Raw genomic sequence first — 24,020 nt, forward strand, 5'->3', positions numbered from 1 at the left:
AAGCACTCTGCTAAGGATGTCCCTTCAGAATCATCTCAGCAGGTACATGTACAGGATGGTCTGTTCTGATCTCCACCATGGAGAAAATTACAAAAATAAGAGCATTTCACATAGTTCAAGGTCACAATATTTATCCGTCTATTGCTGTTCGTTCTCCCAGCCATTCCAAACGATGCGGGGCGAAATCATATCTAACTGTAAACTTTGTCACAGAACTCCAGGAGAGCTTGGTGAAATTCCAAGGGCTTGTCCAGGTAGGCGGCATGTCCGGCCCCCTTCAGCTCCAGGACCTGGTTATTGGGAAGATGCTTCAGCATCTTCAGTGAAGTCACTCCAAGGCTTTCGTCAGTCTCGCCATACGTGATGAGGGTCTGGACCTGCAGCAAATTTCATACAGGAAAAGCAGAAAGTGATTAGCTGGTAACAGTTGACCTCACACCAGTAGTCTCCTACAAGTAGGGTGGGTAAATAGGAATGCAGACACATGAAAACTTAAAAAAAAAAACTCTCTTAATCACTTTGATTAACTTAATGCTAATTATGGTTGATATGTGAACAGTGACAATTTCCAATGAAATAAAAAAAAAACATAGAAAAAACTAAAAAGTTGAAGAAACAGAGAAATACATATTGAAATATAGGAATGCATACATTCCAAAAACAATAAGAGACACAAGAATTGATACTACTTCTGGAAGCTTTTATGATGTACAATTGTTAAGTTAAAATATATACAAACCAAAAATTAGACTCTCTATGCTTTCATTTAATGTTTAACCCGTTGAGGACGAGTCCCGAGTATACTTGGGCAAGCGTCTATGGGAAATGTGTGTTGTAGCAAAATCAAACCGTCCTCAACGGGTTAACAGCCAAAAATAAGGACTTGGGCTTAATTTGCATAATCAATTAATCAAAATTAATAACTGATAACTGCAAAAAGTTTCAAGACACAATCTTGTAGATTATAACGTGGGTGTTGCGCTTGCCAAATTTCGTCACAATTGCGGCACTGATGGCCGAGATCTTTGTGTTGGGGGGGGGGGGGGGGTAGGGGGAATCCCCTAATTAGATTAAGTAACTATGTGTAGCAATGTTATGCTGTGTTTACACCATGTTCCCGGCGGCCACGGCAGCTCCGTTTGCCCGAAACATAATGCGCCGTGGGTAGATGAGACATTCTCATTTTCCCCTCTTTATATTCTAGTCTGGTCCGTTCAATTAATTCTCTGCACAGAGTGAATACTTTCCATACAATTTCTATCCATCGAACAAATCATGTTTTCATCTGACCTCCTGAGCTACAGTCATTGCTTGACATAAGAAATTCTGATAACAATAAATGCATAAGAATTAAATGACTTTTGTAAGTTTTTATGATCTACAATTGTTGAATATATTTAAAACATATTCAAACCACAAAAGTAGACTCTCAATGCTTTTAATTAGGCTAAAATATCAAGATCTTGGGCTTAAATTTGCATAATTGATTAAATAAAATTAGAAATTGATAATTTCTAAAAAAAATCTTACGACCCAATCTTGTAGATTACAATGTGGGTGTTACACGTGACAAATTTTGCCGGGATCGCATCATTGATGGCCAATATGATCTCAGGGGGACGGAATCCACCCCTCCGGTTTTAGCATAGCCGAAAGAGCCCAGCCTGATTAGGGTTAAACTAAAGTCAGTGACCTCTGACCTTTCACTTTAATTCATATTTCAAATTGTATACTTGCATGTACATCCGCCTAACCAAACTGAGTCAAATATCACATTGGAAAATCATATTTCTTTGGCAAAAGTTCAGTGACCTTTGACCTTTGCATATGAGGAATGCCAAATATTCAACAATGTCAATACTTCATGTAGCACATATGAGCCAAGTACAATGTATCAATCATACTTGTATTTATTCAACTTTTTTCCATAGTGTTGACAAAATCTGGGGGATATGGACATATGCATCTCTGTGCTTTAAAATCATACATGCATGGATTTAATTGTAGTATCTCTCTTCTAGGTTTCATATCCTTTCAAAGCTCTGAATGATTCCATGACTAACCCACATACACTCCTTTGTTTCTCATTTGACAAGTGCAATAAACATTGCAGATTTCATTTCCTCTGGCATTCATTTACAAACTCTGAAAAAGGGTAAGATATCCTATATGCAGAATCACTCACTGGGATGGCAGCATACTCCTTTTCACTCAGCTTGTTGGTGCCCACTGGAGCCACAGGGACGTAGCCCTTGAAGAGAGTTGGGTGCTCTTTGAGGAACGGGATGGAGTAGGTGCCGCTCATGGAAGGACTACAGATAACTGCGTCCTCCATATCCAACCCCTCCATCACCTTCTTCATGAAGGTCACAGAGGCTATGTCTGCCTTGGGCGTGTCCCCGTAGCCTGTGTGATTGGGCAGGAGGCAAAAACAAACTCACAATCAATCCTCCTCTTCCATTGCAGCCACTGAGGAGCTTTAGATTTGCAATGAAAATGTTAACAGAAAAAAAACAACAGAAACAAAACAAAACTATTCTGCGCATGCACAAGACCACTTATCAAAATTGATCTCACATCTTCTTAGATTTTACTAACGGTTCTGGGCCATTTTACCGTAAGCTCAAATTCATGACCAAGAGAGCTAAATTGTTCTTGATGTCATTAATATGATGAACAACATATGGAGGCGCTGTTGCATCTTCGCGAAATCGAAAGCTACTTTGCAACACGATGCAGGGAGAGAGGAGAACGGTTAATGCAAGCGTTGTTGTAACATCTGCATCCATCTTATGCATCTCACTAGACTAGCCCACTGCAAAATAAGAGAGACCAGGCCCCTCTGCTCTTCAGAGGGTATTTTCAGCAGGTATTTTGTTTTGCTACACTGTGCTACTACTTTACTGCTGTAAGATTGCCAAGTGCCACTGCACTGTACTTCAAGTAACCCCCCCCCCAAAAAAAAAAAAAAAAAAAAAATTGTGTTGGTCTGGCATAAACACTGCACAGTAACAGTCTGAGACATGTCAATTTACAGCTTTTGTAGAACAAAAGCATAATCTAATGCTGCAATTATCAACTAAAAACAAACAAACAAACAAACAATACAAGAAGTTTATGTTCAACTAGATACTACTAACAATGAAAAAGCAATTCAAAACAAAAAAACTAGAAATGTCACTCTGGCGACTGGTATGCCTCCATCATAATGCATGGTTTTCCCAATTGGTCTATAGTACAGCTTGACAATGTGTGACAACAGATTCACATAATTGGTAAAACACTAAAATGACATGTTTGACACAAATATGTTGAGTGTTCACTTTCCTTGAACTACATTAGATGAAATTGGATGAATGGCTATATTAAGAGAGCAGGTATCTAAGGCTTTAAGGATTTTTACTTGACCTTTGACCCTTTTTATAAGTTTATGCACAGAGTAGTCTCCAAGGTATGGGAAAAAGAGAGAATTTTAACAGCAAATTCCCAAGAAAATCCCTGTCAAGCAGTACATGCATAAATATATGTACTATTAAATCTATGATACCTTGAGCCCCTACCGAAATATGGAGGAAGTGAGATTTAACATTTTCACTTGGCCATTGACCTTTTGACCTTTGGGCCAAAAACTTTTTTACTGGGTCACACATGTATACACTAGGCTTCAAGAAAATACCTTCAGGCATTGCATAGATATGATGAGAGAAACAGTAAAATTTTGAGGAGTTGATCTTAACTGTTGACCCAAAAATTCTCAAGAGAATCAATATCAGGCAGTACATGCATGTGTACTTAGTTCCATAAAGATACCTTAAACCATTTCCAAGATGTGGAGAAAAAGTGAAATTTTAGCATTTTCACTTAAAAGACCTTTGACCTTTGACCACATGGCCCGAAACTTTCTCTAGAGAATCTTTATCAGGTACAGTATTTGTATGTATACAATACGTTTCAAGTCAATACCTTTAGGCATTGCATAGATATGGGGGAAATAGTGAAATTTTTAGCAATTGATCTTGACCTTTCACCTTTGACATTGAGCATGTGCCCCCAAAAGTTGATAGGCACAACTTAGTCCATTCATACATGCAAAGTTTCAGTAGCATACCTCATTATCATTATCATTGTTATTTTTATTATCATTATTGAGTGTTTTATACTTTGATATGTTTGATTACTTGCATTTGTTGATTGACTCTCACCTTCATTTTGTTTTGTAGTCTCCTCTTGGTACACCTTATTAGGGCTCGCTGTTTGATAGCCCCCCCCCCCCCCTTCCCCTTCTTGTTGCTATTTCACTCTTTTCCTTTCTTTTAATATCCCTCTGTTGTTCCTTATCTTGTTTGAGGTCACCTCCCTATTCATCCTTTTCCTTCAATGGTTGCCCCCTGGTCCTCAGAATCATTACTGACCCTCCACTGCCTTTTGTCTGTCTACCCTCCTGCTCTAATCCCCCTCCCTTTACCTGTTGGGCTCCTTGCCCATGACCTCCTACCCTCTCCTTTTGTTTCTTTGTTCTGTGTCCCTAGCCTGTCCCTGACTGTTCTTGTTGTGTGAAGTCCTTATATGTGATTGCTTTCCCTGCCTGTTTGTCATTTTGCCTCTGATGAAGATTCTGCTAAGATCAAAAGCTCAGGGCCCTTTTGACTTCATTTTACTCCATTGGCTCACCACTATTGGATAAGCAGTTTTCAGCAGCTCTTCTTGCTACAACTAGCATACCTCACAAACATTTTTTTAATTACGCTATGTACAAAATTGATTGACGGAAGGGCAGACGGACAACCCGAAAACATAATGCCTCCAGCAACACTATTTTGTATTCTCTTTTTCAATGAGGTCACATAGTGGGGCTTACCTGGAAGATCAATAGCGACAGCCCGGTAGCCGTGGCAAGCCATGTAGTGCAGCGTACCCAGATCTTGCCAGGTCAGTGAGCTGAACCTCATCCCATGTAGGAAGAGCAACCTCCCTTTGGGCTCTGACGCCGGAAGTACCTGAACATTGCGAATTGCATGACACACACAGTCAGGATTAATGTTCCACATTACTCTCAACAGAGCTTTACCCGGTGTTCCACAAATCATCAGAGAACATTCTTAGCTGATAGATGTTACACTTATTCAGATTCATAATAAAATCAAATGCATAATTCTTCAACCTCTTTGAGCCCTACAAGATTTGCCTAAGTACTGCAAATCATGTTCCAGTAATCCCAGGTAATTTATTTATTTATTTATTTATTTATTTATTTATTTATTTATTTATTTATTTATTTATTTATTTATTTATTTATTTATTTATTTATTCATTTATTTATTCTGTGTTCTTTATAAAGGATAGTCTCTTCAGTACATAAAACTGCATTACAAGAGAGCCCTGTATTACATTAAAAAATATTAAAATACAGTTTACAATTTGTAAACTGTAATGGATCAATCTTGAAAGAATTCTGTTTTTTTGTTCCCCTATGCATGTCCGATGTTGACTGAGGATTTTGTGGTTGAATAGCTTCAACACAACACAGTCATTTTAGCAAGTCTATGTGTTTAAACCTTTAACCTAAAATACCCTCAAACTTAAGATACATTTGTACCACTTTTTTTCTCCCACTTTTGTTCTTTATTTCATTCTTTCTTCTTCATTTTTTTTTTCTCTCTTTTTCTCACTCACTCACTCACTCAATCCACCAAATTGGGAGTCTGGAAGTTGCTCTCACAACTAATCACAAAGCACTGAAAAAATATTCAACTTGCACAATAGTAAAATTTTCATCTGCAAAAAACAACAAAGAACCAAAAAAAAAAAAGAATTATGAAACTTAATCTAATACTAAATCTTGCAGTTACACAGCTCAGCAAAGGTACATGTACAATGCAAAACATTTGTATGGTCTCTTTTTAGCCAGTACAATTTTTTGTGTGGCCTTGCACCTCAAATTACAAGCACATGAATATGTTTCAGCTCAGAACAGTAAAACACAGTAATACAATGTAACTATGTCTGTATTCCATCTTGGAAACATCCAGCTATGAGGGAAACTGCTGTAAACATAGGTTCTCCACATACCCAACATGATTGTTTTTGAAAGTAAAATTTTGTCATCAAGTGCTCAAACACAGAAATATTCGGGAAACTTCATCTCGTAGGGTTTCCTTTGACAGAATCAAACTTATTCAAGTGGGAATGATACAGTAAGTTTGCCACCCTCTTCAGACTGCAAATCATTTTGAAGTCCTCCATATATTTTGAACTAATTCTGGGGAAAAATCCATGTTTTGTTACAAAACTTCAAAATTGAACATATGTACATTGTACTTCTATAACACTATAGTACAATTGCAGTTTCTGAAGAGAAAACATACTACAATGTGTTTCTGAAATCTGTACTTGCTTGCACCCCTCAGGCAGTACATGGGGTCATATCTCCTCTTACCTCTCTGTAGTGGACATTGACGTGGTCAAACTCCGGCAGGACCTGCTTCTTCTCGGTCAGCTTGGTGTTCTGGAGAGCTTCCGCCTTGAGTTCCTCCCAAGTCATGGTTCCACTGAGGTCTATGCGCTGGCACTGCTGAGTAGATTCCACTTGTTCCTGCAGAGAGGTAATGATGTTTGAAAGAATGCAATGCATGACTTCCATGTGTGAACACCTTTCTTCAAATTTGAAAAATAACTCCACCCCTCCCCCCCCCCCCCCAAAAAAAAAATGTTCTCATGGCCTATTTCGTTACTAAATCAGTCGTTTGTTGACAAAATCATCATTTCGTAACGAAATAGGCCATGCGACACTTGGCGCTCCCTACAAATTGTTCATAGTTTAAACCATAACAATCAATTGTACCACCATTGTGAATTCAGGCCAAAGTGTGCAGGACAACTTAACGCCCTTCTCATTTTTAACCGACGAAGTAGTGTCTTCACCGCTCGCAAATTTAGATTTTTTTTTTTCAATTCTTTTTGAGAATAAGTTTACAGTTGGTTTTAACTGAACATTAATTAGCTCAAAAGTGACATTGTTCCTGTATCATACTTGGTTGTTCATAGGGTCTGCTGGTTGATCTTGAAATAATATTTCTCATGGAACTCAAGAAATCATACTCTTGCATACTCATGACAGAACAGCTGTCTTTCCAATCAGGAAAAAATGCCACCATTTCTTGCAAAAAGACTAAAATCAACCCAAGCCATATTTGATTGTAAGTACATACAATAAGAGTACAACTCATGCAAGTTCTACATGTGTACACTATGGACAAGTGCACCCAGTACCTCCTGTTTTATCAAATGCTTGTTGTCCAAAAGATGTTTGAAAAACAGCTTCTGAAGATAAAACTGCCAGGTGGCACGTGGTGGCACACAGTAAACATAAAATGTATGTTAATCTTACAGTCGTGTACTTTCCCCATCCCCCCCCCCCCCCCACACACACACACACACACAAACACAGATCTATACATTACAGTACCAAGATACATGTACATGTTCAGGTGTACCAGCCCTTTGTTTGCATCATATCATGTCACGCACATGACATAATTCCCTTCTTTACCAGCTGTAAAATTAACACACTGCACAATATTCAGTGCCCTGGGCACCAACATGCTGGTTACTAGTTCCAATGTACAAGTATTACAACATATAGTACATGGAATCAAGCTACAGGTACACATACAAATTTTTGTACATGCACATGATCTATGGCTAAGATAATACAGTACATGTATATGTTCTTGATAAACTATCTTAAACCACTCAAAAATGATCAAAACATTTTGAATTGGGCAGAATGAAACTTTCCGTGTTGAACATGTAGCCTGGTTAAAACTCTACTAAATGTACATGTACAGCTGTACACCCACTTTTAGGTTGTACTCTTTACAAAATCTTCCCAAGCACAACTTGTACATGTGTCACACACACGTGAGTCTGGACTTTGAACAGAATACAGTACCCTGGAGCATACAGTGTAAACGTGGGAGGTCAAGGTTCATAATCACTGTAGAATGTGTACCTGGTATAATACACAGTGTGTTCAAATGCAGGATGCATACAATATTTAAATGGCTAATTGTAGAATACATAGACTTGAATAAAATCTCATGTATTCTTTTCCCCCTAATTCATGAAGTGACATGTTTTACAGAGATAACCAGTAGCAATCATTTTTTATGGCACATACAGTATGCCAAGTGAGTCTGACAAATATTACAGAAAAATTAACAAGCTTGTAATATTCCAATGTGTATTCTGTTGATGCATTCGGGCAATTCCACGTTACTCACGTTACACTTTTTAGGCGTCTCTGCATATTGTAATTGTCATATTTTTTATACTGAAAGGTTTGACATACTCTCTGTTGTACAATAGATGCACAAGTCCTTAGTCTACCATGCAATATCAATAGAATTTTACTAACCACATCCATACCGGAAATAAAGACAAAATACTTTCGTTACTCACGTTACATTTTTTGGGACGACATAAAAAGCCAACATGCCTTTATTCAAAAAGTGTCCTCATACTGGGCAGTATTTCAAACAACTGTTGTATGATTTATATAACTCATGTTGGGGTACTCAAATATAGGGGGTCAAAATTTTGAGAGCATTGGAAATATTTGACAGCGATAGCAAAACTGTCGTTACTCACGTTACACGTTACTCACGTTACATATTAGCTCACAATCACTACCACATAATTGACCACGAGAATTAGCTGGAAACTAAATGCTTTTGATGTATCTAACCTCTACAGATATTTTATCCCTAAGATAAAGCAATATTGGCACTCTTTCATACTTTTCCCACTATCATACGGTCCTAAACTCCACATACTTTACTTTTCAAAATCTGAGTAACCACTATAAACCGAATGCAAGAAAATATAAAGTAGTAGATACACGTACTAGTTCATGCAGTGAATTAAAATATTATCCTTCTATTCCCTTTCACAGGAACTTAAATGTAAGTCGTTTTACTCATGAGTGAAACATTTGATTTCATAAATTGTAAACTACTTTAGAAATGTGTACAGTACATATGTCTACAAATTACATCCAACTACTGTTCCAAGTGTGGACTTTCCACTCTGATGTCAGGGCTGCCAACTCTCGCGCAATTAGCATTAAACTCGCGCAATTCATCAAATACATGTATCAACTATCTCTGATAAAAGAATTCTCACACTTAACCCCCAAAACAGCATGTAAAAAGAAAAAAAAAAAGTAATGTCCCTAAAATCCCTGATTATCTGAATATGCAATTATGCCCAAGCCCAAACTTTTCAGATTTTCCCACAGGCAAATTTTCTCTATGGCATGTGTTGAAATCTTTACTAGAGTATGCACCAAATCCACCAGTTAAAATGCAAAATTGATGAAGTTCACTCCAGTGACAAGGGGGAGGGGAGACGACCCCCTTCCTCACCATCCCCAACCCCCTCCCCACCACTGTCACTTCGATTAGTCGCTTGCTTACACTTCACCCCAAATTTTCACTCTAGTTTGGCAGCCCTGCTATGTACAGTCTTAACTGATCTACCTCTTAACCCAAAAATATTCTTGTATCTTCTGGTAGTGGTGAATTCTAACTTTGAGTAAGTTATTGTAGTTAAGCAATTGTCATTTTTGGGGGTTGATAATCCCAGAGAATAATGTATAAAAAGCTGCAACACCGAATATTCTTGTAAATGTCTTAAACACACATGTATGTGTATTTACCAGCTGCCAGAAAATGATTATTGTTAACCCCCACTCAAAAAAAAAAAAAATAAATAGAAATAAAAATGGCATTGTAAAAAGAGACAATGCCAACTCTTGCTCAAAATTACATCAGCAGATTTTTGTTAATCTATTATGCTTACATTTGTAAATTGCATCGAGATGCAACATTAATTCCCATTTGTCTAATATGACAGCTCCACTAAACAATTCCCAAAATTGTATAAATTACAACCTTAAGCATTAAAAAAAGATGAAGCTGGCTCTAAAAGGGATTTAAAGTTATCCATAGCTGATATCTGAAAAGATATAATGTAAGGCTTAGAACTTAACCAAAAAAAAAAATACAATTTCCATGATTATTAGCCACATCTGGTTTGTCTAGTTTGCCAATCAAGATTTTCTTTGAATAGCAATTGTTTAGCCTATTAGATAACAACCAATTCAAGCAAGGTCATGTAAGGTTATTTACAAGACCATACTCTCTTTATGCTCCCTCAGCTTACTCCATTCACACAAAAAATTTTTGCTGTCATTGGTGTAGAAATATATTTGTATTTCGTGATTTTTTTGTCGTTACTCACGTTACACCCTTGTTACTCACGTTACATTGTTACTCACGTTACAATTTTTGAACCTCTCTCATTATAATACAACTGCATGGACACAACTCTTTCACCATTTTTCATATTAGGTAGAGGCAGTATGAAGAGAATTTCCATTGGCACTTTTTAAATCCAAGGGAATATTAAGATATGAAACTATTTGAGTATTTTCGTTACTCACGTTACATTAGTTTTAGCAGTTTGGCAGTATGCATTCTACCAATTCATGGGAATACGGATCATTTTTTCCTCACTTACAACTAGTAACTGATACCCAATACATCATAAAAATCAACAAATCAATTACATACCATTCTTTTATATTCTATGGATTCAACTCAAACATTCAAGTACATTTTCAATGTAATTCTCAATGAAAATGTAATTTGACTTTAAAGTGTAATATCTGCCATTCTGGAGGTATATTAGTGTAAGAAATGCCTGTTCCACATGCCAAGACGTATACTGAACAAAATAAAATAGGTGGCAAGTTTCAACGTAACAATTTATTTTTTCACCCCATGACACCAATCTCATGGAATTGCCCATTCTCACATGCACATACATACTATTCATCATATAAACTTACATTTCCAAACTTTAATTTTTCTCTCAGTTTTTTTATTTTTAAAATGTGCTTTGCAAAAAGACCACAACAGATCCAAACACCACCGGTTGTCACCACAAGAGAATGCAATCGAAAATATCCAAATCCAAAATAAATTCATAATGAGAAATCATAAAAGACTACAGTTTTCATCATAGTTTCAGCAATCTAAAAGTGAAAGTTACATTTCACAGCTGAATTAAATGTTAGCTTGTTTCTGAGACTTTATCAAACTTGCTTGCAGTATCACGTTTTACAAAGAGTTACAAATGGGTCTAGCCTGCTATTCATTGTGAGTTAAAGGGATCATACAGTTTTGGTCGAGACCTAACATCCAAGTTTATAACATTTTTTGGTGAGATAATCAGAAACCCTTCTACGTAAATATGAAAGAGCATGCAATTTCAAGAAGGATTCAACGTTTATTTGATGAAAATTGGTCTTGAAATGGCTGACATATCCAAAAAAGTAATCCTAATAAATTGGCAGGCCACAACTTTGATTAGGATCTCTTTGTTTTACCTTGTTGTTTGATATCTCACGGTCATTTCTAAACCGATTTTCATCAAACTTTTGATTCCCCTTATAATTGTATGCTCCTTAACATTTGAATCATACAGTTGTTTCTGAATATCTTGCAAAACATTACAAACTGAATCCTCACCTCAACCAATACTGTACAGTCCCTTTAAAACACCAGTAGGCGAAACATAATGACCAGTAAGTGAGTGACCTAGATGGTCAGTTTACCTCCACTCCACTTTTCACTCCTGCAGGGAGACTGTTATCACCAGGCCTCTGGTCCTTGGCTGCAACTCTGCTGAGCAGGGCACGCGAGTCCGACTTCTCCGAGGGGTAGAAGAAGAAAATGACGGCAGCAATGAGCAGCGAGGTGAATCCAAAGGCGGCTGTCTTGAAGGTCACATGACGCAGCAGTGAGCCCATTCTACCTTTCTGCTGATTTGCTTGCATCGACCGGCCAAAGTTCAGTGAAGCCTGGCAAACACCGGAAGAGGAGAAACACAAAAGCAAATCATTCCCAGGTCAACGATCATTAGTTTTGAATTGAACACCAGATGCTTTCATGGGAGACTGCGAGAGATGGTGTATCAAGTTCACCATTAATTGGAAAAAGCTGTATCTGATTTGATGTAAAACATGCTGGTACAATTTTGTATGTACAATGTAATACGTAACATTATATCAAAATGCCCATAGAAATAACAATTTGCAAGATCATATCGACACTGGCTTCAAAAGATAAACTTTAAAAATCATACACTTTACACCTGTACCAAAAAATAAAAAAATAAAAAAATAGTAAGTCATGAATAACTGTGATGCAATTTCGGGTGGTTGGATGACAATGATATCATAATCAAATGCATCCAAGGAGTTTGATCTGTATACCAGCTTGCATTTTGATCCTAAAGTAGCCTTACAGTACACATCAGTCAGTCCGGGGGGGGGGGGGGGGGGGGAACCAGAGGTCTGTTTCATGGACTTCTGGTACCTGGTTGTATTTCAAAACAATAAAAATCACTGAAAGATCAAGATTTATACTAAATGATCTACAGTTGTACATGTAGCAATAATTATTTTACACAGTCATGTAAATACACATGTATAAATATCAAACGTAAGCCTGCATCACAAACCACCAAAAGGTCGCCAGACATGGATTTTGAGTTACGGCAGATTCTTAAATACATTGTACAATGTAGCTTTCAAGCTTCAAGCTTCAAAGTGATGTATAACTCAACACAAATGGACTTTCCTAACCTAACTTTACCCATTGAGGATGGGCTGATTTTGCTACAACACGCGTTTCCCATAGACCTCTGCCTGAGTAGTACCGGTATACAAATTTGTATACTCGGGACTCGTCCTCAACAGGTTAATAATGGAAAGAACCCACACACCCTAGAAAAGTGTTTACTGAGAAAGAAGGCTTTGAAGTTTAGAGTCTGTTCAAGTGATCAATCTCAACTGTGCTTTTAGCACAGGGAAAAATAAAATGTAAAATCCAGGACAACCACAATAAAGGAATTATCAGATTTTATCTGAAATTTTGTACACGCTAATAACACATTCTATCCATTACCATACATGTACTAACTTTCCAAGCCTTGAAAGCAGTAGCTACAAATTTTCAAAATTTATAAGAGTTGAAAGTAAAGAGCCTGTACAGGGTTCCCAAGAAATGAAACAGAGCCTCCCAGACGACCTACTGTAAACTTCTACAAAAAAAGTGTAGATAACTAGAAATGTCGCTATGGCAACTGGTATGCCTCCGCCATAATCCATGGTCCTCCTAATATAGTACAATGTCTTGACAATGTGTGATGCCTGTTTCACATAACTGGCAAAATACTGAAATGACAGTTTTGTCACAAATGTGTTGAATGTTCACCTTCCTTGAACTAGGTTTGATTGGATGAATGGCTATTGTCTAAGAGTGCAGGTATTTGGGGATTTGAGGATTTTTACTGACTTTTGACCCTTTTATAAGTTTATGTCTTGAGTAATGTTCAAGGTATGGAGAAAGTGTCATTTCAGTATTACATAACAAAAAAAAATATAGCATTTTAACCTGGCCTTTGACCCTATGACCTTAAAATTCCCAAGAGAATCACTGTCAGGTAGAACATGCATAAATATGTACTAAGTTTCATGATACCTTTCAAGAGTCACTTTCAAGATAAGGAGAAAGAACAGAAATTAAGCTCTTTCACTTGACCTTTGACCTTTAGGCAAGAAACTTCCCAAATAATTTATATTGCGTGGTAATACATGAATAAATTAAGTTCCAAGAAAAATCCTGCAGGCATTGCATATGTATGAAGGGGAGAATGAAATTTTGAGGTGTTGACCTTGACCTCTGACCCCTGACCTTTGATCAATGAGCTCTAAATCTCCTAGATAATCACTGCCAGTAAGTACATGCATATGTATTAAGTTCCATGAAGATACCTTGAACCATTTGGGAGATATGAAGATAAAAGTGATACTTTAAAATGTTCACTTGACCTTTGACCTTTGACCTCATGACCCAAAACTCTTTCTGTCTAAGAGTCTTTATTTGGGAGTACATGTATACACTAAGTTTCATGAAAATACAACCTTCTGGCATTGCATATAGATATGGGGAAAATAGTGAAATGTTATACATTTTACCTTGACCTTTTGACCTTTGACCTTGAGAATGTGCACCCAACAGTTGATATGCACAACTTACCCAACTCTTACATTATACATGCCAAGTTTCATTAGGATACCTCCAATGTTCTTTTTAGTAACGCTGTCCATAAAATTAATTACGGATGGAAAGACGAATGGGGGGATGGATGGACGGAAGGACGGATGGAAGAACGGAAGGACGGATGGAAGAACGGATGGACGGAAAGATGGACGGACGGACAACCAAAAAACATATTTGTGCCTCTGGCGACACTTTGTGGCGGAGGCATAAAAACTGCAAAAAGCACAACTTTTCCATTTGTTGTAGAATCCCAAACTGAATAGGAATTATGTAGTAGAAGACAGAATATCAAGGACATGCAGAGAGAAAATCAAACACAGAAGTGCTAGAAATGGTGTCGGCTGAACGTGAGCTGCTCTCGACCATCAGGAAACGCCAGATGCAGTTTTTGGGTCATGTCGTGAGGAAGAGGCAAACAGAACATCTAGTCCTGACTGGATTTGTAAACGGAAAGAGATCACATGGACGACAGCGACTCACTTTCCTTTCCGCAATGGCTGGGATAGCTGGCGAGAGAGCATCTACCTTGCTGCACTCGCGCGACGATAGAGGGAGCTGGAGGAGGCTTACTGCATCAGTGTTTGCCAACGGGCAGTGACGTCCATGGCAGAACAGAGAGAGAGAGAAGACAGCTGATTGCTGTTCCAAATAACAAAAACTACAAATTAACTATGAGGTTCACCCATTTCATCTATTTTGAGTCCTCATGTAAATCTTGGCGAGCAACTCTTTTTTGGTTTAGGTTTTCGAGCAACCAGAAACTAGTGCGAAAATAAAAGCAAACAAACATTTCTACATTCCAGTGTATGTTTTTGTACCGTCTTGATTCTGCAGAATTAAAAGCACGTGAAAATCTTATCGGGCCGAGAGCGCAAAATTAGTTGCGCAAAAATATCCACTTTTACAGTAGATATATAATGGATGATATTTAAAGATAATATAAAGTTTTGGTACCTCAAAAGTTTCCCCGAATTTCCTTGTCTTAGTTTGTGTTTCAGGTTGAAGTACCTTTCATATAACTAACACTGTGAGACTTACTCGCCCCAAAGTGCTCTCATGTCTTAGTAATCATGCAATAATGGTTTTGTACCAGAGCCGCCGCGGTACGGCGGCGAGGTAGTACACGTATTGTACGAAACCATTATTGCATGACAACTGCAACCAGCAGCGTGCAGCCCCATACGCATAGCTAACTGTGACCAGCAGCCCCATACGCATAGCTAAATGGGGCTTCGCATTGTAGCATTCAGCATCATGACAGATTTAGTATCGCGGGTAAATATCAACTTAAAATCCAAAAATTTCTTCAATTTGAAGACTTACCAGTTAAATTGAAGTATTGACAACAGGCTCCGGGCAACGTTTGGTTTTGCCAATAGTCCCTTTCTGTTCGAATTGATGAGTGAATGTGACCCGGTCGAGAGGACCTTGGGAGAGCTACACTGAATTGACGGCCAGCGCATGCGCACACAAACATCTTATCCGTTCATGGATTTGAAATTTGTGCGCATGTGATGTGTGCCAATGTGCTGGCCGTAGTATTCAGTGTAATTAGCTCTCCCAAGGTCCTCTTGACCGAGTCAAATTCAGTCATCAATTCGAACAGAAAGGGACTATTGGCAGTTGCCCGAAGCCTGTTTCCAATACTTCAACTTAATTGGTAAGTCTTCAAATTGAAGAAATTTTTGGATTTTAAGTCGATATTTACCCGCGATACTAAATCTTTCATGATCCTAATTACTACAATGCGAAGCCCCATTACGTTGTGCGTATGGGGCTGCTGGTCGCAGTTAATTGCATGATTACTAAGACATGAGAGCACTTTGGGGCGAGTAAGTCTCACAGTGTTAGTTAAAATTAATATGAAAGGTACTTTAACCTAAAACACAAACTAAGACAAGGAAATTCAGGGAAACTTTTGAGGTACCAAAACTTTATATTATCTTTAAAGACGTTGGTAAGTGTGTGTGATTTTTGACCTTGTCATTTCATTATTTTCGTTTCATACACTTGTGTCCATTTTTTCCACTCATCTGACCATATCATACCACCGTACATTTCCGCCATAGGTGCCTCTGAAAATGTAATATTCAGTAACCATTGACCTTTGATTGAAGGGATTTGCTCAAAGATCATTTCAGCATGTCATACATGCTATGTACTACAATTCGGCAAGGAACTTTTAAATCGTAGAGTAATTACGTTTGTGATAGGGTGCCTATTTGCTGCAGAAGCAGTTTTATTCATAAAAGATACACATTTGTAAGACAGCTGTACGCCGAGCTCCAAGTGTGCTTTAATCCCACTTTAGAACAAAAGCAGGAGTTACATGCAAGAGGTGAGGGGACTCTCGCACCTGATTGGGCCTTGGGCAACAAATGAAATGACCCCTGCCACTAATTGGCACCCTGTCGCAAACAGGGATGATTACTCTTGAAACATTTTCTTAACTTGAGATAATGATATCTACCATGGAAGGACAAACTAAAAAGCATGCAGTAACCTGGAGTACTGAAGCAAAAAAGGATCGAGCTTGACATGGAGGAAAGAAATTATTGGCTATGGTTCTATACAGGGGGAAAAAGTGTGCTATATGTCTGTCCTATTCACAACTTTTGTTACACAGATTTAAAGTGAAGTCAAGATTTTCCTTCTCACATTTTGCCAGCCAAATACGGCGTCTTAATTTGTATCTTGTCTTGCAGTGGTGACCATCATTAAAGGAGTTTTAACACCTTTCTTTTTCTCTTTTGTTTGTTTGCTGAAGTGAAGTATTAGACAGTAATTGTCCATGTATACGGTCTACAGTATAAATGTCGGTGCACGTACCTATACATGTAGTGGTCATATGGGTGAGAAATATTACTGCCATAGACTATAATTACTGTGTTGGGTCCCTAAAGATCGTGACCCCCCTCCTTCGAATAGGTACATAATAATAACACATGAATTTCAGTCGCGTGTGTCGTGTTCGTAATTTTAACTATTAAGCTGATATGTATTCCAAATTGAACAGTGTTTAATATGTTTATGAGTTTGCTTTTAGTCTCTTCGTTTTTATTATTAGGGAGCTTTAATGTTAGATTTGCGGTGCGGACATTTGACACGACGCTTGCATTGGACGTTCTTCTCTCTCTCGATCTGCATCGTGCTGAAAAGTAGCTCTAGATTACGCTAGGACGCAACCTATAAAAATATAAAACGGCGCCCCCATTGCCATAGCATGACGAGATCAACCAAACTGAGCTCACTGACTCTTTCATGAACTCCTAATATGTACTATTGTATGGAGAAGACGTGGCGCATATAATCAGACTGATGGAAAAGCGCCAATAAGCATGAACAACAACAACAACCATATGATCGGTGCACGAAATAGCTCTCTACATGTGTACATCATAAATTGAGCGAACATAAAAATAGCCCAAAATGTGTAGATTTCTAGTGAAAATTCAGGCGCGCAAGCTATAAATAGATTGACTTTGACGTTTGATACGCGATTCTGCGCATGCTCAGAACATTTTTTTTTTCCCCCTCTGAACATCCCCGTCGCAAAAATCTAAAGCTCCCTATTTTCATACCTTTTCATTCTAGCCATGATAAGCAGGGTGCCGATGCTGTTCCCTGCCGGTACGTGGTACCAAGGAGGTACTGTACCTAGTACCTCCTTGGTGGTAGGATCACGAGGCGGCGCGGCACGGCGAATGTCGGGGTGTTGAACCCACAAATGTAAAAAACGCCCACAAATGTAAAAATACATCGCCCACAAATGTAAAAAACACCGCCCACAAATGTAAAAAATTTCAACCACAAATGTAAAAACGAACAGCGCCCACTAATGTAGTAAAAAATTCAAACATCAACCACAACTGTAAAAAAATTTTACATTTGTGGTTGACGTATTTCTACATAAGTGGACGTTTATGTAGACCCTTATTTCATGCGTCTTACCTGCTACTAGAAGCGCGCTACGTGTATTCCATGTACTGTGACCTGTCGAAGCCGATCCGTACGTTTTCAGTTACGAGCGACATACGGGGACTGGAGCTCTAAAACTAAGGCCTGCGGGTTGACTTGCGGGGAGTTTTTTTTTTTTTTTTTTTTTCCTCCGGAGCTCCCCGCAGTGGTGTTGCCCCGCACTAGTACCCGGAGATGTGCACGCAAGTTCGATTTGCCAGTGTCACCAGTCATCTGCGTGCATGTTGAGGGTCAGTTACTGCCTCTCTGCTGGTTAGTTGAGAGTTAGCCCGACCAGACGCTGTTAATACGCTGCGCGAATACACTGTCGCGCTACGTACGTACAGCGACTGGGCTATGTATAGTTTAGTTGAGAGTATACGACATTTTACATTCTGTATGACTTTCTGCCATTTCAAATTACTTCAGAGGGATTCCTTCGCATATGAGCCAGTCCTCACCCGCCACCCAGAAACAGAAACTTGCAGGAAAACAAACATACACACACACACACGCACGCACGCACGCACACACACACACAAACAGACAGAAGACAAGCATGTTACTGTAATCACAGTAGTAGTAGTAGTACATGCAACGATACTCCATACACGCGCACGCACACACACACACACACACACAAACAGACAGAAGACAAGCATGTTATTGTAATCACTGTACGTAGTAGTAGTACTAGTAGATGCAACGATCACTCCATGGCAGGTCGGCATGCAAGTAGCAGGTAAGTGGCACGCGTCTAGCAGGTAAAATGCAAGTACGGAACACTTTAGCATCTTTGTCCATCGCGCCCGCAGAAATTGTACTGCTCGTACTCGCAACAAGCCCGCATAACTTGCCCGGAGGCGCAGCTGCCCGCCGGAAAGGTGTGACACGCAGCACACAGTAACACACAGACAGACACGTGCACACACATCGGTCCCCCGCCGAACTCTCCACTACTATACCCACACACACGCACTCGTCTCCGTACACATAACTTTACCAGAAGTGCACTGCTATCCTAGAGAAGTGAGTCTATTTATATCAATTATTATCAACTTAGTGGTCTAACTGTTAGGCATAGTAGTAGGGCCTACTTGTCGTTACATTTGTGGGCGACGTTTGAAATCATTTCTACATTAGTGGGCATTTTCTACATTTGTGGGCGGTTTGCTACATTTGTGGGAGATGTATTTTTACATTAGTGGGTTTAACACGGGGCCCCTGTATGATTGATAGATAGCGCGAGCGAGCTCAGCTCAGCACAGAGCAGGCGCAGCAGGCATTGCTGAAGCCCGGCGACGCCCGGCCCGTGGTGCCCCTGGACACACTGACTGCGGGCATCCACGTCATCAAAGTCGTGAAGTTCTGCTCTGCTTCCCCGTTTTACTGTGTCTTTGACACCACACTTAGTATTCATTAAAGTTCCATAATTACATATTTGTTCCCCTTGACATGTCGCTACGACTTTACCTTCGTAGCTGATTAGCTAGATCAACTAAACAGAAAGGAGGAAAATGAAAACAAACATGATCTGTGAAAGTGAATGCAAGGCAATACATGCATGAAGACCCACACAAAGCCACACGAACCTTGTTGACGTTTGTATTTCAGAGATCACTCCGCAGGTCAGAACGGTTGCATTTCTAGCGGCTGCACAATGAGTAAGAGGAGTACCGGTAAGGTGAATGAACGTATGAGTCTCACCTGCATGCGAAATGGTATGGTTGTTCAACAAACAAAAATTTCCATCCGAAGATTTGTCCCGAGTACAGAAAGTGCGATATCGGTAATTGCTGTGTGATGGTAGCCGGTAGCTAGATATTCAAATGTACAGTCGTTTGGTAGTATTTGAATAGCAATGGGCATTCCTCTACAGGCTAACTTTCGTTTAAGAGCCTGAATTTTACGCCTATTGTGATCGATTAAACAATTTTTTATCGATCGAATTTGCTCGATCAACAGCTGTGAAGATGGGCACACGTTTTCGTTATAGAGATCGTAGAGCCATGTAGAGCAAAGCTAAAAGGTAAGCGTCCGTAAACCATACCACGCGTGGAAACAGAAATGTCATAAAATTAGCTAAAACTTTTTTTCCCTTGCGATTGCTTGCAAAAAAGATATCTGTTTCAACATAAAGATCAAACTCAAAACGCGATCAGTCTGTGTGAATTGTATTGGTTTTACAATTGCTTACTCTTACCAAGTGCGGCATTGATGTTGAAATCATAGAATGTCAAAAAAGTCATATCTACAATGTATTACCAAAATGATGCCCTATTCACAATTATTATCATTATTATTGATACTGGACAATAATGACTGAATAATTGCAAATTACACAGCAGACCGGCGACTGATCTGGATAGGAAGATCGAATAGACCTCCGATCGACTCTCCGAAAGCATTGTATACGTACATTGCGATATTTCTGTTGTATTTTCCCCCTTATTTTAACCAAAATAATGAGTGTGTTTGTGCGCGCGTGTGTGTGTACTGTGTGTGTGTGGGGGGGAGGGGGGGGGCTGGGAGTCCGTGGTCATTTGACTGTATAATAAAGACCTAACACACAACTATGCATGATCAAATCTGCATGCATATTCAATAATCAAATATTCAATTATAATGGCATATATATTCGAAAATAAGCCTGACGTCCGTCATTATGAGTTTGACAGTGACTCTTGTCACATATTTGCCTCATTGCTTCCGACTAGATATATTGCACTTCTTTTTCTTTAGTTTGCCTCGTTTATAATCATTTATAAAGCAGGGGCAGATCCAGGAATTCTGTAAATGGGACTCTAGGTGCAGTAGCTGGTGCATGCATGGGCACCTAAATAATTTGTAGACCTAAAGTATATAGGCCTATATCCATACTAATGTTCTCATTTTATCAGTCGAGGTGATAATCACAAGCCTCATGTTCCCTGTATTGAAATACATGTATATAAATAATGAAACGATATTAAAGTACAATGTATTATGATATTGATGATTTTGTTAGTCAATTTAAGGATGCTAATGCTAGTCAAGCTTCTTTCTCTTCAATACATTTCAATTCTAGAAGTGTTCAGAAGAATTTTTATCAAATTTTAAACTTCATAAACTTGCTCAAACTTGACTTTGATGTTATTGGTTTATCTGAAACCTGGCTCAAAGATGCCGACAAACTGCCTAATATATCAGGTTACAACTCTGTGTGTTATAATAGACGTGGGAAATTAGGTGGCGGAGTTGGTTTGTACATAAAGGACTCTTACTCCTATTTTGAGAGACCTGATCTGGTTAGTGATGATGGTATGTGTGAGTCTGTTTTTATTGAGATTTGTCAATCAGTAGGAAAAAATATTGTGATAGGCACTATGTATAAGCCCCCTGGTATAAATACGCATAACTTTAATGCTACTTTTGATTTAAAGATCTCACCGCTACTGAAAGAAAACAAATTAGTTTATATTATGGGTGATTTTAATATTGATTTATTAAAATATAGCACGGATAATGATGTAACTGATTTTGTTAACACACTTTTTAGTAACTATTGTCTCCCTCTTATAACGAGGCCTACACGTATTACCAATGCCACTACTACTCTGTTGGACAATATTATTACCAACCAGTTCAATAAGCCTATTCAAAGTGGACTGTTGTATTGTGATATTGCTGATCATTTACCTGTCTTCCAGCTAACTGATCTAAATCAAATAAAAAGTGACAGACCAAGAAGTGATATTTATGTGAGAACTGTAAACAAATACAGTATTGACGCTTTCAGGAATGAACTTTTAATTGGTTCACACTGTTGGGATAATTTGTATACTATGGAAAATGTTAACGAAGCTTATGATTATTTTGAGTCTGTTCTGTCAGAGTTATATAATAAACACTTTCCCCTAAAGAAAAAAAGTCGGTGTGCAAGAAAGCTTAATCCCTGGATGACTGACAGTATTTTACGTTCTCCATCAAATATAAAAATTTGTTATATAAGAAATATATATATACGTAAACCAAGCAACTTTAATGAGTTAAAGTATAAACGTTTTAGGAATACTCTGAATGCTACAATAAGAAATGTGAAGAAACAATATTTTGAAAGGAAATTTGTTGCATATAGAAGTAATATTAAAGCAACTTGGAATCTTATAAATACACTTTTGAATAGAGGTGGTAAATGTGTTACTGATATGCAAATGAAATGCAATGGTGAATTAACTACTGACTCTCACAAAATTGCAAATGCTTTTAATTCATATTTTACTCAGGTTGGTCCAAATCTTGATAAGTTGATACCACAAAATAATTCTAACTTTATGAGTTATCTGGTGAACCCTTGTTTGAATACCATTTATTTTCATGCAACATTTGAAGCAGAAATATGTAGCATTGTCAACTCTTTTCGGAATAATACTGCCTCTGGAATTGATGATTTCAGTCCTCGTATAATCAAACATACAATAAAAGAAATCAGCAAACCGTTATGTCATGTATTCAATTTATCTTTATCATCACCAGATAAATAGAAAATTGCTCGTGTAACCCCTGTGTTTAAAAATGGTGACAAATGTGAATTGTCAAATTACAGACCAATTTCAGTGCTTCCTTGTTTTTCGAAAATTTTGGAAAGGATTGTCTACAACCGTGCTGTTAAGTTTCTTGATCAAAATGATATTGTGGGTAGTTATCAGTACGGCTTTCGCAGCAAGTATTCAACTTCCATGGCCCTAACTGGCATTGCGAATAAGATTGTTGATACCTTTGAGGAAAATTCCTTTCTTATTGGTGTTTTTGTTGACTTGTCAAAGGCCTTTGACACAATTAATCATAATATTATGTTAGCTAAACTTAAGCACTATGGTTTTAGAGGTGTAGCATACAATTGGTTTAAAAGCTACCTCTCCAATCGATACCAATGTACAAAATATAACAGTTGTATATCAGACTAAAGAAAATATTATGTGGAGTTCCACAAGGGTCTTTATTAGGACCACTGTTGTTTATAGTATACATAAATGACATTGGAAATGTTTCTATTTCCGATACCTCATGGCATGGGCGTAAATCCCGGGGGGGATGGGGGGATATACCCCCCCCCCCTGAAATGGAGGAGGGGGGATGGCCTGTACAATCATCCCCCCCCCCTGAATTTTGAAGAAAAAAAATGGAGGAAGCAGAAATGTGATTGTATCAATTTTGGCATATTGCATGACGTTTGTACGCCGGCCTTCAGACAGGTAACAGAGCTGAACAGTATTCCTATCTTGCAGGAAATCGAATGCATAATTTTCTCAAGCGCTCGCTCGCTTCGCTCGCTCGCGACATGGACATACACTGTAAGGTATGGCTCAGACGTTAATGATAACGTCAAATAGTGTAGGCCTACATGTAAACATGCTAAGACGAGAGTAACTTGGGACCATCTGCAAAATATGTACGAAAACAAACAAACAAACAATAACAAAACTATATTGCCATAATTGAACCCCCTCCATTTCCTGAATCATTCATGAGGAACGACAGTGACTGATAATTCAGTCAAGATACATCTATGGATATACCCAGGGAAGATCAGGGGCGTCGAAAATATCTCGGGGGGGGGGGGGGGGGGGGGGCAAAGGGCATTTGCCCCGCCCCTACGAAAGTGTTTAGGCAGGCAAATCATTTATCCCCAAGCAATTTCCGAGATGAGGACAAATTTCGAACTTTCTTAATGGAATTATTGTCCAAATACCGCCAGAACTATGCACCAAATCGTTGAATTGCAATCATAAACATGCAAAAGCTCAGCTATACTGGATCCCTTTCGATAAGTACACTGTTGAGATTGACGTATATTTCCCTAATTTGTCAAAGAGTGTGCAGCATATCTTT

At 38.5% G+C, this 24,020-nt stretch overlaps 1 protein-coding gene across 1 annotated transcript; it reads right to left on the reverse strand.

The window, feature by feature from the left end:
* LOC140243727 (putative protein-lysine deacylase ABHD14B) lies at positions 1–19,820 on the reverse strand. The gene is made up of 6 exons (XM_072323395.1): positions 19,742–19,820; positions 11,681–11,926; positions 6,437–6,592; positions 4,859–4,997; positions 2,186–2,406; positions 1–377 (listed from the first exon to the last, which is right to left on the reverse strand). The coding sequence occupies exons 2-6, from the start codon at positions 11,900–11,902 to the stop codon at positions 192–194; spliced, it is 924 nt and encodes a 307-aa protein (XP_072179496.1). The 5' UTR covers positions 11,903–11,926; positions 19,742–19,820; the 3' UTR covers positions 1–191.
* Positions 19,821–24,020: the final 4,200 nt, after the last annotated feature.

Source organism: Diadema setosum, chromosome 2 (genome assembly GCF_964275005.1).
Source record: "Diadema setosum chromosome 2, eeDiaSeto1, whole genome shotgun sequence".
In the NCBI taxonomy this organism is placed as follows: domain Eukaryota; kingdom Metazoa; phylum Echinodermata; class Echinoidea; order Diadematoida; family Diadematidae; genus Diadema; species Diadema setosum.

Bases quoted from the DNA above. Each gene is read 5' to 3' on its own strand.
- LOC140243727 (XM_072323395.1), bottom strand. From the start codon at position 11,902: ATGCAAGCAAATCAGCAGAAAGGTAGAATGGGCTCACTGCTGCGTCAT. The intron at 6,593-11,680 runs GTAAACTGACCA...ACCTCTCTGCAG, and splicing joins GAGTGAAAAGTGGAGTGGAG to GAACAAGTGGAATCTACTCA. The intron at 4,998-6,436 runs GTAAGAGGAGAT...CGCAATGTTCAG, and splicing joins TCAATGTCCACTACAGAGAG to GTACTTCCGGCGTCAGAGCC.